Below are 13,530 nucleotides of genomic sequence, written 5' to 3' on the forward strand. Positions count from 1 at the left end.
TTAAAAAAATGTCGATACCAATACCGTGACTTTGATACCGGCTCGTAAACGATACTTTTTTCAATACCAATTTTATAAAACAAAAATAAATTACAACATTACGGGACAAATCCTTCTTTCTTTTTTTTTCACCTCCTACTACGTGATCCCCGTCTCTGTGCGTAACGTAGAGTTTTTCCTGCGTGTCTCTACGGCTTGTCACGTGAAACAGCCAATCACCAGCATTATTAGATCTTGGTAGAACCATGCTGCATGCTTATTGGCTCACTGACGCCAATGACATTTACTCCTTAGGAATTGGGTATTGAATGCCTCTGCATTTTTCGATACTCAATGCTTACTCAATACAGAGGCAATTCAGTCGGTGCCTAAAAAGTATTGAATTCGGTACCCAGCCCTAGATGAGGGTGATATGCGTGCTGATTTGAGGTGTTTTGCTGTTTGATTTTGAAAAACATGCATTGTCATTGGATGAATATGATCCTATCCAAAGCTGCATTATCATGGACTGCATTCAGTGAACATGCCTCATACTATCGATCCTCTGCAGATGTCACCAAAATAATGAAGTTGCTCATGTTTTATCCTGGCATCCTTGCATCATAAAACGTAATGCTACTTTAGTCACGTGGCAGCCCAGCAGAGTAGTATGGCAGTGGTTATTCTATCCTATGAATGTAATGTGATATACAGTAGATTCCCCAAATGTACATGATCATGCTGTGCACAGCTTAGTCGTATTGCATCATCACATACATTCTTTTTCTTGAGGTTCATATTTTTTTCAAAATATGTTACTTCCTAACACTTTTTGGAAACACCCAACATGCCAAATTCCCCCAATGCAGCTTTGAGAGAGAGAGCTGAATAGTGAAAGTGTCTGATATTATGTTCTGAGATCTGTCAGCATCTGATGTCACTAAAGCAAGCTGGTGAGATATTAATAATAGCTTCCAAGTGCCACACATTAGAACATCCTCAGAGCACAAGCAAGCACTGATTGAAAAGAAGAAAGATAATGACAGTTAATAACAAGAAAGAAAGCTGATTAAGTCATGGCCAGGATCCTTCTCTCTGCCTCTCTCCTCCTTTTCTCTCCCCCTTTCTCTTGCTTCTCCTCTCTCATTGAATCATTGTGTCACCATGAAAATTACCGCCTTGTCCTTCTGCCACCGCCATGATTAATTGCAGCAACATAAAGGTGTATATGGACCAATGCATTATTGTTATATTTTCAAATTTGAGATGTTGGTGGGGGGGAGGGGAGTTTTGGCGCTGTACAGAGTGCAGGTGCTTTCAACACTGCCTATTCATGGGAAAAATGCAAAACCCTTCTCATGCCATTCCAGCTTAATTTTACCACTGCCATGGCATAGTGAATGGGCTACTGCTTAGAATTACATCTCGCTTGTTTCTGTGCTAATTCATTTCAGAATGAAGTAAGTGGTTTGTGTATGGTCTCATTGTCTGCACATAGTGGACTATGAAGTATTTGGGGATTTATAACAAAGGCGTGATTGATAATCACTTTATTCCGTGCAGTAACACTGTCTGTAAAAGAACAATACGACAGCAATGCCAGAAACACACCAAAATCCCCTTTTACATGAGAGCAAGCACTTTTTTCAAAGTACTACTGCAGCTAAATGTATTACCTAACAAGTCAGTGTGTTGATTGAAGACAATATAGCTATTTTGTACATTCTAATGCATGCTTGCCAGTAAGATGTACAATTTATAATTTCCTGAGAGGATATGTTTGGAAATTTCAAGATTCAAATTCAGTATTCCCAGCAATCTTAAAGGACAAGAAATGCACAATGTACCACTCAGTAAGCAGTTTCCTTGATTGTTCGACATGAAAAAACACAATGGATGCGGGATAATCGCATGAAAGGCGACTCCTTAAAAGCTGTACTCAACAAAAGTACCCATGTCACTTGGTGAAATGCAGCCATTTATTGGAGACATGTATCACAGTGAGAGAGTGGTATTTTGGCAGCTTTATAATCACTTGTGGAAAATTAATCAGTGTTTGCTCTCCCATTCGAACGGACTGAAAGTAGTGCGGCGTTCGCTGTTATCTCTGCCTGTCAAACAAGGAAATGTGGGAAATGAGATTTTAGCAAATTAGTAGATAGCTTAAAGTAACACAGACCAAGTCAACTGTGATGATATATGTCCCCCTAATTATGCTTAGATGAATTGTGGATTGATTCATATTAAAATATTTGAAGATCAGGGTCCTGGTGCCTTATTTAGTTTGGCCAAATGGCATGTAGTCTGGCCAGGGACATTTGACACGCATCTCTCTTAATTCCCTCTTATTTGGCTGCTGTAAGCATGTGTAGTATACATTCATAAATACCATCAAAGTAATTTCACAAGATGTCAAATCATGGCCTTGCAGAACTGTATTTCACTCAGACAGATCGTTTTTATCCCCAAGTCACCGTTTGTTAGCATTTAATTGAATAGTGTCTTTAAAGTTGGTAGTTTTGAGCCTGATATATTTAACTGTAAAGTCAAAGATTTTTACATTCAACTCAATTATAACAATGGTCATTGTCAGAGTTCTACTAAAGCTGACATTCTGCTGATTGGCATTTGATTTATTTATTTAAAATACGCAATGAATCGAGGGAAAAAGTCTCAAAAATGAGGATGACATTTGTTTAACACTTAAAAAAAAAAAGCCTTGATAAAGAGGAAGGGTGGTCGCAAATCACAATCAATGACAAAGACACTTAACAGGATATTCACCAAACAACATTACAAACAAGTTCCATCAACCCCAATAATCTATTTATAACTGTCTGCATTTCCATATTCCTATACTATGTGTGATCTGCTTCAATGAAAGGGGAAATGAAAAAGGAGCAGAACTGCAGGATAATGAAAAAAACGAAATAACACTTCTCTCCCTGCAGCTACATATCTGTTATCCCATTCATCCACGTCTTTGATAAAACATTAATTGATTCCCTTTCTTATACCTCAAGCAGACAGGTGCCAAAGAAAGATACTTAGTCATGGTCGGATCACATGAATAGGTAAACTGATGATATTTTGCTGGAGGTAACACCTCAATGAAGGTATTAGTTTTGACTCTTTCAGAGCACACGCAACACACGGCTCTATGCACTATGTTAAGTCAGGTGGATGTTTAATCAATACTTCTTTTATGCGTATAAATGAACTTCTCTGCTAATGTTTATAGAAACAAATCAGTTATCCAGGCTTACAGAATTAATTGCCTATTATACCAATCTATAGCCAACACAGGTGTTATTGTGTACCCACACAATGTTGTCCAACAAAAGCTACAGAACAGGTGCATGGATTGTTCTAATCCACGCTGCTCACCCTCCACCTGCTGTGATAATTAATGAGGTGTTTTAATACACAGTGAAAAAGCTTCTTCTCTTTGCAAGTTATCGAGTTGCTGTAGTTAGCAGCAGATGCAATGGGGTCATTTCGGAGCGGAGGTTGATGTTTCTACTTCCCATTCCGCTATTGAATTTTAAGCTCTGGCTCTACAGAGCACATTAGGTGAATGCAGATGGGTATTGAACACTTCCACATGATAACATTCAACACAGGGCTAATCTGTGGAAGGTTTTTCATAAATTAGCCTTATGTGCTATAATGGGCTACAATCAATACACTTGATACATTTACACATTTAGAGCAGAGGTTCTCAATCTGTTTTCAGCCAAGGACTGCTTACAAGACAGAGAATATACCAGGGACCCCCTCTTGTATGTCCCTTGGAATAGTTTGACGTATCCTATTTTTTACACTAGTATTATCTATAGACTTAGTTTTGTTGAAATATTGAAAGATATTAGACATGTATTAAACATATACATGTGAACCATCACCTTATTGTGGTGGAGAGGTTTGTGTGTCTCTGTGAACCTGAGGGCTGTGTTGTCTGGAGCTTTGTGCTCCTGGTAGGGTCTCCCAAGGCAAAGTGGTCTCAGGTGAGGGGCCAGACAAAGAATGGTTCAAAAACCCTATGGAAAAACAAGGTAGAGATGGAGTGACCCTGCCGGAGGAAGCCGGGGCCCCGTCTGGAGCCAGGCCCAGACGGCGGGCTCGTCGGCGAGCGCCTGGTGGCCGGGTTTGCCACGGAGCCCGGCCGGGCACTGCCCGAACAAGCTACGTGGCTCCCATCTCTCCAGCCCATGGGCCCACCACCTGTGGGAGGAACCGCTGGGGTTGGGTGCGCTGCCATATGGGTGGCAGTGAAGGTCAGGGGCCTCGACGGACCAGACCCGGGCAGCAGACGCTGGCTCTGGGGATGTGGAACGTCACCTCTCTGTGGGGGAAGGAGCCGGAACTGGTGCGGGAGGTGGAGCGCTACCGATTAGATCTGGTGGGGCTTACCTCTACGCACAGTCTCGGTTCTGGAACCGTACTCCTGGATAGGGGTTGGACTCTTTCTTCTCCGGAGTTGCCCAGGGTGTGAGGCGCCGGGCGGGTGTGGGGATACTCACAAGCCCCCGGCTGAGCGCCGCTGTGTTGGAGTTTACCCCGGTGAACGAGAGGGTCGCCTCCCTACGCCTGCGGGTTGTGGGGGGGAAAACTCTGACTGTTGTTTGTGCATATGCACCAAACAGGAGTTCGGAGTATTCGGCCTTCTTGGAGACCTTGACTGGAGTCCTGCATGGGGCTCCAGTGGGGGACTCCCTTGTTCTGCTGGGGGACTTCAACGCACACGTGGGCAATGATGGAGACACCTGGAGAGGCGTGATTGGGAGGAACGGCCTGCCTGATCTAAACCAGAGTGGTTGTTTGTTGTTGGACTTCTGTGCTAGTCATGAATTGTCTATAACGAACACCATGTTCGAACATAGGGTTGCTCATAAGTGTACCTGGTACCAGAGCACCCTAGGCCGAAGGTCAATGATCGATTTCATAATCGTTTCATCTGATCTGAGGCCGTATGTTTTGGACACTCGGGTAAAGAGAGGGGCAGAGCTGTCAACCGATCACCATCTGGTGGTGAGTTGGGTCAGGGGGTGGAGGAAGACTCTGGACATACCTGGTAAGCCCAAACGTGTAGTGCGGGTAAATTGGGAACGTCTGGAGGAGTCTTTCCGGGATATGTTATCCTGGAGGACTCCGGAGGCAGTTGCAGGGTACCGAAGGGCCCGAAGGGCTGCAGCCTCTGCCGTGAAAGAGGCAAAGCAGCGGGTGTGGGAGAAGTTTGGAGAAGACATGGAGAAGGACTTTCGGTCGGCACCAAAGTGCTTCTGGAAAACTGTTCGCCACCTCAGGAGGGGGGCGGGGGAACCATCCAAGCTGTGTACAGTAAGGATGGGACACTGTTGACCTCAACTGAGGAGGTAATAGGGCGGTGGAAGGAGCACTTTGAGGAACTCCTGAATCTGACTAATACGCCCTCTATGTTAGAGGCAGAGCTGGAGGATAACGGGGGATTGTCGTCGATTTTCCAGGCGGAAGTCACTGATGTAGTCAAACAACTCCACAGTGGCAAAGCCCCGGGGATTGATGAGATCCGTCCAGAAATGCTCAAGGCTCTGGGTGTGGAGGGGCTGTCCTGGTTGACACGCCTCTTCAACATTGCGTGGAAGTCTGGGACGGTGCCAAAGGAGTGGCAGACTGGGGTGGTGGTTCCCCTTTTTAAAAAGGGGGACCAGAGGGTGTGTGCCAATTACAGGGGTATCACACTTCTCAGCCTCCCTGGTAAAGTCTACTCCAAGGTGCTGGAAAGGAGGGTTCGGCCGATAGTTGAACCTCGGGTTGAGGAGGAACAATGCGGATTTCGTTCTGGTCGTGGAACAACGGACCAGCTCTTCACTCTCGCAAGGATCATGGAGGGAGCCTGGGAGTATGCCCAACCGGTCTACATGTGTTTTGTGGATTTGGAGAAGGCGTATGACCGGGTCCCCCGGGAGATACTGTGGGAGGTGCTGCGGGAGTATGGGGTGAGGGGGTCTCTACTCAGGGCCATCCAATCTCTGTACGACCAAAGTGAGAGCTGTGTCCGGGTTCTCGGGCAGTAAGTCGGACTCGTTTCAGGTGAGGGTTGGCCTCCGCCAGGGCTGCGCTTTGTCACCAATCCTGTTTGTAATATTTATGGACAGGATATCGAGGCGTAGTCAGGGTGGGGAGGGGTTGCAGTTTGGTGGGCTGGGGATCTCATCGCTGCTCTTTGCAGATGATGTGGTCCTGATGGCATCATCGGCCTGCGACCTTCAGCACTCACTGGATCGGTTCACAACCGAGTGTGAAGCGGTTGGGATGAGGATCAGCACCTCTAAATCTGAGGCCATGGTTCTCAGCAGGAAACCGATGGAATGCCGTCTCCAGGTAGGGAATGAGTCCTTACCCCAAGTGAAGGAGTTCAAGTACCTTGGGGTTTTTGTTCGCGAGTGAGGGACAATGGAGCGGGAGATTGGTCGGAGAATCGGGCGCAGCGGGTGCGGTATTGCATTCAATCTATCGCACCGTTGTGACGAAAAAAGAGAGCTGAGCCAGAAGGCAAAGCTCTCGATCTACCGTCAGTTTTCGTTCCTACCCTCACCTATGGTCATGAAGGCTGGGTCATGACCGAGAGAACAAGATCCAGGGTACAAGCGGCGAAATGGGTTTCCTCAGGAGGGTGGCTGGCGTCTCCCTTAGAGATAGGGTGAGAAGCTCAGTCATCCGTGAGGAGCTCGGAGTAGAGCCGCTGCTCCTTTGCATCAAAAGGAGCCAGTTGAGGTGGTTCGGGCATCTGGTATGGATGCCCCTGGGCCTCCCCTAGGGAGGTGTTCCAGGCACGTCCAGCTGGGAGGAGGCCTCGGGAAGACCCAGGACTAGGTGGAGGGATTATATCTCCAACCTGGCCTGGGAACGCCTCGGGATCCCCCAGTCGGAGCTGGTTAATGTTGCTCGGGAAAGGGAAGTTTGGGGTCCCCTGCTGGAGCTGCTCCCCCCGCGACCCGACACCGGATAAGTGGACGAAGATGGATGGATGGATGGATGGATGTTTAATACACAAACATTTACATGTTTAATATGTGGCTAATATATTTCATCAGTGTTTTAAAACCCACTTGCCGATTATTAGATTAGTAGATTTGCTAAATTAATAAGTAATATATGAACTATTATAGAATTATATTAATACCAATGTAAATATTATTTGTTGAACTATACAAATAAATAATTTTTCTATCATGGCAGAGGGCCACGGACTTTAAGGATCACTAATTTACATAAAAACAAAGATTCAAGTGGATGCCCTAGACGTAGAAAATAAATGCCATATAGGAAGAACTGTTATGTTTTATGTATATATTATATATATATATATATTCATACATAATGACCGCAAGTTTATTATCTTCCCAATGGGCAGGTTTAAGTGAAAGCGTATAAGAATATCTGACATAACCTGCACCTTACCTGCCACTTTGCTAATTTGAAATGAACATATATGTGGAGCAGAGTAATAACTTATCTCTTTAGTGTGCGTGTGTGTGTGTGTGTGTGTGTGTGTGCACACGTGCATGCGTGTGTGTGTGTGTGCGCGTGTGTGTGTTGACCTTAGTAACACTTACCCTTTTAAGGGGCTTTGTCTTTTTACATTTACATAACAAGATCTTGTAGGTGTGCACTAATTAAAAACTAAGGTTGTACTTGTAGGCATAGTCATTAGTCATCTTTCAAGAACAGATTGCACTGATGTGAGATTTTAGAATGCCTCCTTCCATCCATGTCAAGTATTCAAATGTAGTTCTCTTCTAATGAAACATTTTAATTGAACTTAATTAAAATCTATTGAAATGATTAAGGACGGCTGTGCATCAACCTCTACAGTCACAACCCAAAATTAACAAAGTTGAAAAGCGTGTTTGAACTTACCTCTGTACTAAAAATGTAGTGCAGGTAGATGGGGTCATAGAGCAACTCAAGGCCAGGTAGGAGCAGCAGGATGTTTTGAGGACGAGTAGTTAAAGTTTGTTTTTGTTTTATTATTTTTAATCCATGGTACTGACAATAACCAGTACTGCAGAACGCCTTTGAGCAAGGGCACTTAGCCCACTGTGGATGTGTACCAGCCTGCTCTGATGGCAGGCATTAGAAACTTTTTAGAGTTGGCTATAAATACTACGATATAACCCAGCAGCCCAACACAGCTTGTAATATAATAATGTGGCATCTGTCTTAGACATCATAACCTCAGAAACAAGGGGGCACACACAGACAGCCCCCATTTATCAGGGTTTTAAAACATGTTGCTTAAATACACTTACAGATTATCAACCAGGCTTTGTAAATTTAAAATAAAACTCCTCATTTGCAAAATGAACTCTGTACAGTGAAATTTAAATATTATGTATGTAAATAATGGAAGTGTCCTTACAGAATACTAAAGTTGGTTAGTTGTATATGTGGTCTGAATGGAACTTGAAAAGATTGTTTACGTGTGGAGGAAAACAATATGTATGTTGTCACCATAGACTGTATAAAATATAGATGTAGTCTCTGAACTTTAGAGACCAAAACAGTTTTTTGTACCAGGCTATAAACAAGTTTATTTCTGCTGTAAAATTAGGCATTTTAACATGGGTGTCTATGGGGATTAACTCCCTTTTGGAACCAGCCCCAAGTGGCCACTGGAGGAACTGCAATTTTTGCCCCTTAAAGCGTAACTCTCGCCAAAATGCAACCTAGGGTCTTTTTGTGAATGTACCCGAGTCAAACCTTTGTTTAAAAGCATATTTAGGAGTGAATCGCCACTTTTAAGATTTACCGTATTTTTGTTTTTCGGTCAAATGGCCTTTTGAATGGGAGTGATAGGGGCACTTTTATGCTAGCCTCAAAATAGCTATTTTTAAAACACTAAGAAGGCTCGACACAATATTGAACTTTGCTCAAAGTTTTACCAGGGGCTCTACACCTTAACGAAAGCATTGACAACATTGTTTGTGTACCCAGAGTTTACTAAAAAGAAAGGTTTTGAACAACTCACCGTAGTTCTTGTTGTTTCAAGCAAAGTTTCATGTCGTGTCGAGCCTTCTTAGTGTTTTAAAAATAGCTATTTTAAGGCTACCATAAAAGTGCCCCTAGCACTCCCATTCAAAAGGCCATTTGACCAAAAATACGGTGAATCTTAAAAGTGGCAATTCCGTCCTAAATATGCTTTTAAATGAAAGTTTGACTTGGGTACATTCACAAAAAGACCCTAGGTTGCATTTTGGCAAGAATTACGCTTTAAGCATTGGCTTCATTTTTGAGCACCAGAGGTTTATCAGTAGAATCTTAAGATTCTGCTGAATTTAATTTGGAACTCAAAGCATGCTTCAACAAAGGGCCTAATTTATGGGGGGGTACGTGCCCGCTGCACTTTTTCAGATGGCAGTATTGAACCCCTTCACTTTTTACAGTCCTAGTTTATAATGTTATGTCATGCTCTCATTCAAACCAATTTAAACAGCCTGCCAGCAGCTCAGCACAAATGTTAGCTTTGCCCAAAGCCCCAAAATTACAGATGGAGGACATAATTAATCTCAAATAAAGTTAAGATAGCTAGAAATAGAAAATGGCATTGTTGAATCTCTGTTATTTCTCACATCACATATCAAACAAGCAGTCAGTCCACCAATGTGCTTCTTCAGTCAACACATTCATGTAAGTATGTTTGGCTGGACCGCAGAGGCCAACCCCAGGACCTGGATATTCTGTCACTGAGTCACTGAGTAAAGAAGATTCACCTTTGGCCATTGCAAAGCTCCTTATTCATCGTGTTTCAGGCAGGATTTAGCGATGTGTTCATTGCGCATGTTCATATTGCGATGACGATGAAAACACTATCACACTACAGATGAACATTTAATATCTATATTTACATTACAGATACAACCGCTGAGTATCCCTGTAACAATTTGTCCAGAAATAAGCATAGTGACTATACACGGTTCAGCCATATATTATGTTTTGACCTAGTCTTGTGATTTTTTGGAAATCATTTATTTTGTCTGTATCTCAGCAGGAACAGCTGCCCTAACAGGTGTGTGTGTGTGTGTGTGTGTGTGTGTGTGTGTGTGTGTGTGTGTGTGTGTGTGTGTGTGTGTGTGTGTGTGTGTGTGTGCGCGTGTGTGTGTGTGTGTGTGTGTGTGTGTGTGTGTGTGTGTGTGTGTGTGTGTGTGTGTGTGTGTGTGTGTGTGCGTGTTTGTGTGTGATTCTGAAGGTATGGAAGTTGAAATGGTGTTTGTATCTTATACAAAGTAAATTGTAGCAAATTACTGATTCTCCTAAATGAATTGCAAGTATGGAAATCAGATTACCTTAATGGGTAGGGTTTAATGGAGTTACATTTCGTATTTCTGATATATCTCCAAAAGTGAAAGAGATAAAACATATATTAACATGGAAAAAATGCATATTACTCCTGACTGTACACATTTTGCTTTATTGCACCAACTTTATTGTTTTTGCCCAAATAAACTTAATCACTGTGATGGTGTGAACTGTGCCAACATACCATCATTACCTTACGTAACAGTAGCTTTCTTTTAAAAAAGGTGTCTGTGACAACTTTGTATTTGAAAGGTTCATTGTTAATTAAAACGTTTTATATTTAATACATATTTTTCGATTTTCAAATTGCTATGAGGAGTAAGGCAGATGTCAGGGCACTATTAGTGCAAATATGATCTAAATACAAGCACAGGGTGAAAAATTACACAGGTGATTTTATTCTGCACTTTTTTTTTGCCTATGGGGTGAGTCAATATATTGATCAGTCTTAGCACTTTTTGCTGTATAAAATATCTTTTGCTACGACCATCCATTTCACAAAGGGGTTATATAAATATGAATGAAAAAAACCTTGTTGTGTTTTGTCCTCCCTCAGGTGGAGGCTTTTTGTCTGTACAAACTGTATCCACCCTACCTTTGAAATCAAATTCCACCCCTGGCTTCAACCAACTCTTCACAAAAACCTCAAACAATACAGTTAAATGCAATGTTTACAATAATGGCTCTTTGACCTTTGGCAAATTCAATTTGATTGGCCAAATGTCCCCAAAAGAGCTGCAAATTAAATTTTCTTTCTTCAACAACAAAAGTATTCAGCATATCTTTCTGAAATGGCAGCAGTGTCGATACAATCTTATTTCATCACTAATATCTGGAGGTTTTGTGCTGAAATGGGAGCATGAATTTCCTATCAGGGGATTAGGCCCCCTGCAGATGTTAATGAAATGGTGACAAAACTACTCTAGGTTAGTATTGGAGATAAAATGTGTAATGTAAAAGGTGTCATACAAGAGACAAAACATTACGGAGCATTTCTGTGTCTTTCAGCTCATTGTTTTGGTTTTACACCTTTACTGTTTTGGTTCACTCTGACTGCTTTCATCAAACCCCATTTCCCGCTGCAGAAGGCAGCTGTTTTAGCTGAAAAAGTTCCGTTAAACTTCGCTGTTCGCTACTCACCAAAAATGAAGACAGAGAAAGTTAGCGACTAGCTAGTGAACGTAACAAAGTATTTAGCATCTGAAGAGCCCGATATTTTCCTCAGAAGTTGATGGAGACTAAAACAGAGCTAAAAGAAGAGTGAATATTGGACTTACATTCACCAGTTGGCCAGAAACGGGACCTCAAATGAATACAAATTTGTCTCTGTGCCTGCTGGATGTAAAAGGGTTAGGTTTAGGGTTACTCACACTTTATCAATATCAACGTTATCATAACAATGCTGTGCATTCTTTGTTCTTTTCTACTAGATTTCAGTAGAAAATATAATATGTCTTGATATCTCTTGTCCCCTCTCTTTTTTTTCTCCTCTCTGTCTCCTTCTCACTCAATTTCCATACTCCTTGCCCTGTCTTAGGTGTATTTCAAGCGTGATGGTGAGCTGATAGAGGTGATCTCCTACACTCAAACCTCCAGCGAGCAGGGTGGCGGCTCAGCGGGGGTAAGAGGAGCCAGGCCGCTCATCAGCAGGGACCTGGATGACACTAAACTGCAGCGTTCCCTCTCCCTTCTGGACCCCGAAGGGCGGGTGCCGCCGCCCCGTCCGTACACAGAGAGCACCCAGCGTCTCCACACTCAAGGCCAGCAGGCTAACGAACCCAGCCCTGCCACAGAGGTCATCCCAGAGACAGTGGTGAGCCGGGAATTCCCCCGCTGGGTGCACAGCACAGACCCTCTCTACTACTTCAGCCACACTAACATCCCACAGAGTGACGGCTCTGTGGTGGTGCAGGCCCGACTCACCTGGACCCTCAACCCTCAGCTGGATAACGATGCCCTGTTCAGTTGCGAAGTCAAGCACCCAGCACTGTCCATGCCCATGCAGACAGAGGTCACTCTAGGTGAGTAGGATGCAGACAATCTTATTGTTTTTGCATTCTCATTCCCCCCACCACCTTTTTCTCATCTGTCCTCTATTCCTCCTCCCACTCCACTCTCTCACACACACACACACACACACACACACACACACACACACACACACACACACACACACACACACACACACACACACTTTTCTCATTTCTTCTCACTTTTAATCTCCGGCTGTCTCCTTGTATCCCCTTTCCGTACTTGGAAACCGACTGGGCCCCCTTATGTGTCCCTTGCAAATGTACTCCAAACAACACTGATTTTCATTTGAAGCCGCTTAATTGCGTTACAGCTGAGCAGATTGCGAGTTTAGCGGTGAATGCAAAACTCCAAGTGACTGACAGAGCAATTCATTGAGCTGTCTGTTGCTATATTGAGTTAACTCAGTACTGTTATTGAAAAAGTCGACCTGAATTAGAGAAGTCAAATGAAAATTTAGACACGCTGACCAATGTTGTATCATTGGAAAGGCGATCTCCGAGATGCCGCCCTTCTTCGAACTTCAATGAGCACCTCCCTTAAGCTCTTCGGTCTCACATTTTACTTTTTGTTAGCCTCTAAATTTCATCACTTTATTTCGAGGAGAGCAGCGAAGGAGAAAGGAAAGGAAAAGCTGTGGGAAGATTTGTTTGTTCTGCAAACTATGAAAGCAGAAGACATAGTGATGCAGACCCTGCATTCTCGAAACAGGACTCATACTTTAAGAGAAAACTTAGCATTAAGTTTGAATAGCGTGTGATTCGAGACACACACACACACTCTCTTTATTTGTAATCTAAAAACAAAGATGGCTTCCAGCGCGTCAAATTAACACTTCAAAGGCAATACGTTGGCCTTGGTTCTCCTGGAGACAAGCCACACAATCCTGACATGATAAACTGAGACATTATCTTCCGTGAGATGCTCGCAATGGTTGAAGGCAGAAAGAGAATCTGAATGAGGAGACTGTGGCTGGCACATATTTGCTTGCTGCATTATGTCAGTATTTTATCTCACATCACCACCTTCCATGTAATTAAATGTATCCCTTTTACTATGCTGGTGAGCAGCTGTGGTAACTCTGAGTGAATGTATAGAAACTGATATTATTACCCAGAAGTGGAAACTCTTAAATAAATTTTAGAAATGGCATTTAGAGATTTGAAACATCACTGCTTT

At 43.1% G+C, this 13,530-nt stretch overlaps 1 protein-coding gene across 1 annotated transcript in view; it reads left to right on the top strand.

The window, feature by feature from the left end:
* igsf21a (immunoglobin superfamily, member 21a) overlaps positions 1 to 13,530 on the top strand; it is a 230,468-nt gene that overhangs the window by 195,581 nt on the left and 21,357 nt on the right. The window contains exon 6 of the mRNA XM_028577081.1: positions 11,858 to 12,341. Coding sequence (XP_028432882.1) covers positions 11,858 to 12,341 — 484 coding nt within the window. The remainder of the gene's footprint in view (positions 1 to 11,857; positions 12,342 to 13,530) is intronic.

The sequence above is a fragment of the Perca flavescens genome, chromosome 4 (assembly GCF_004354835.1).
Source record: "Perca flavescens isolate YP-PL-M2 chromosome 4, PFLA_1.0, whole genome shotgun sequence".
NCBI lineage: Eukaryota > Metazoa > Chordata > Actinopteri > Perciformes > Percidae > Perca > Perca flavescens.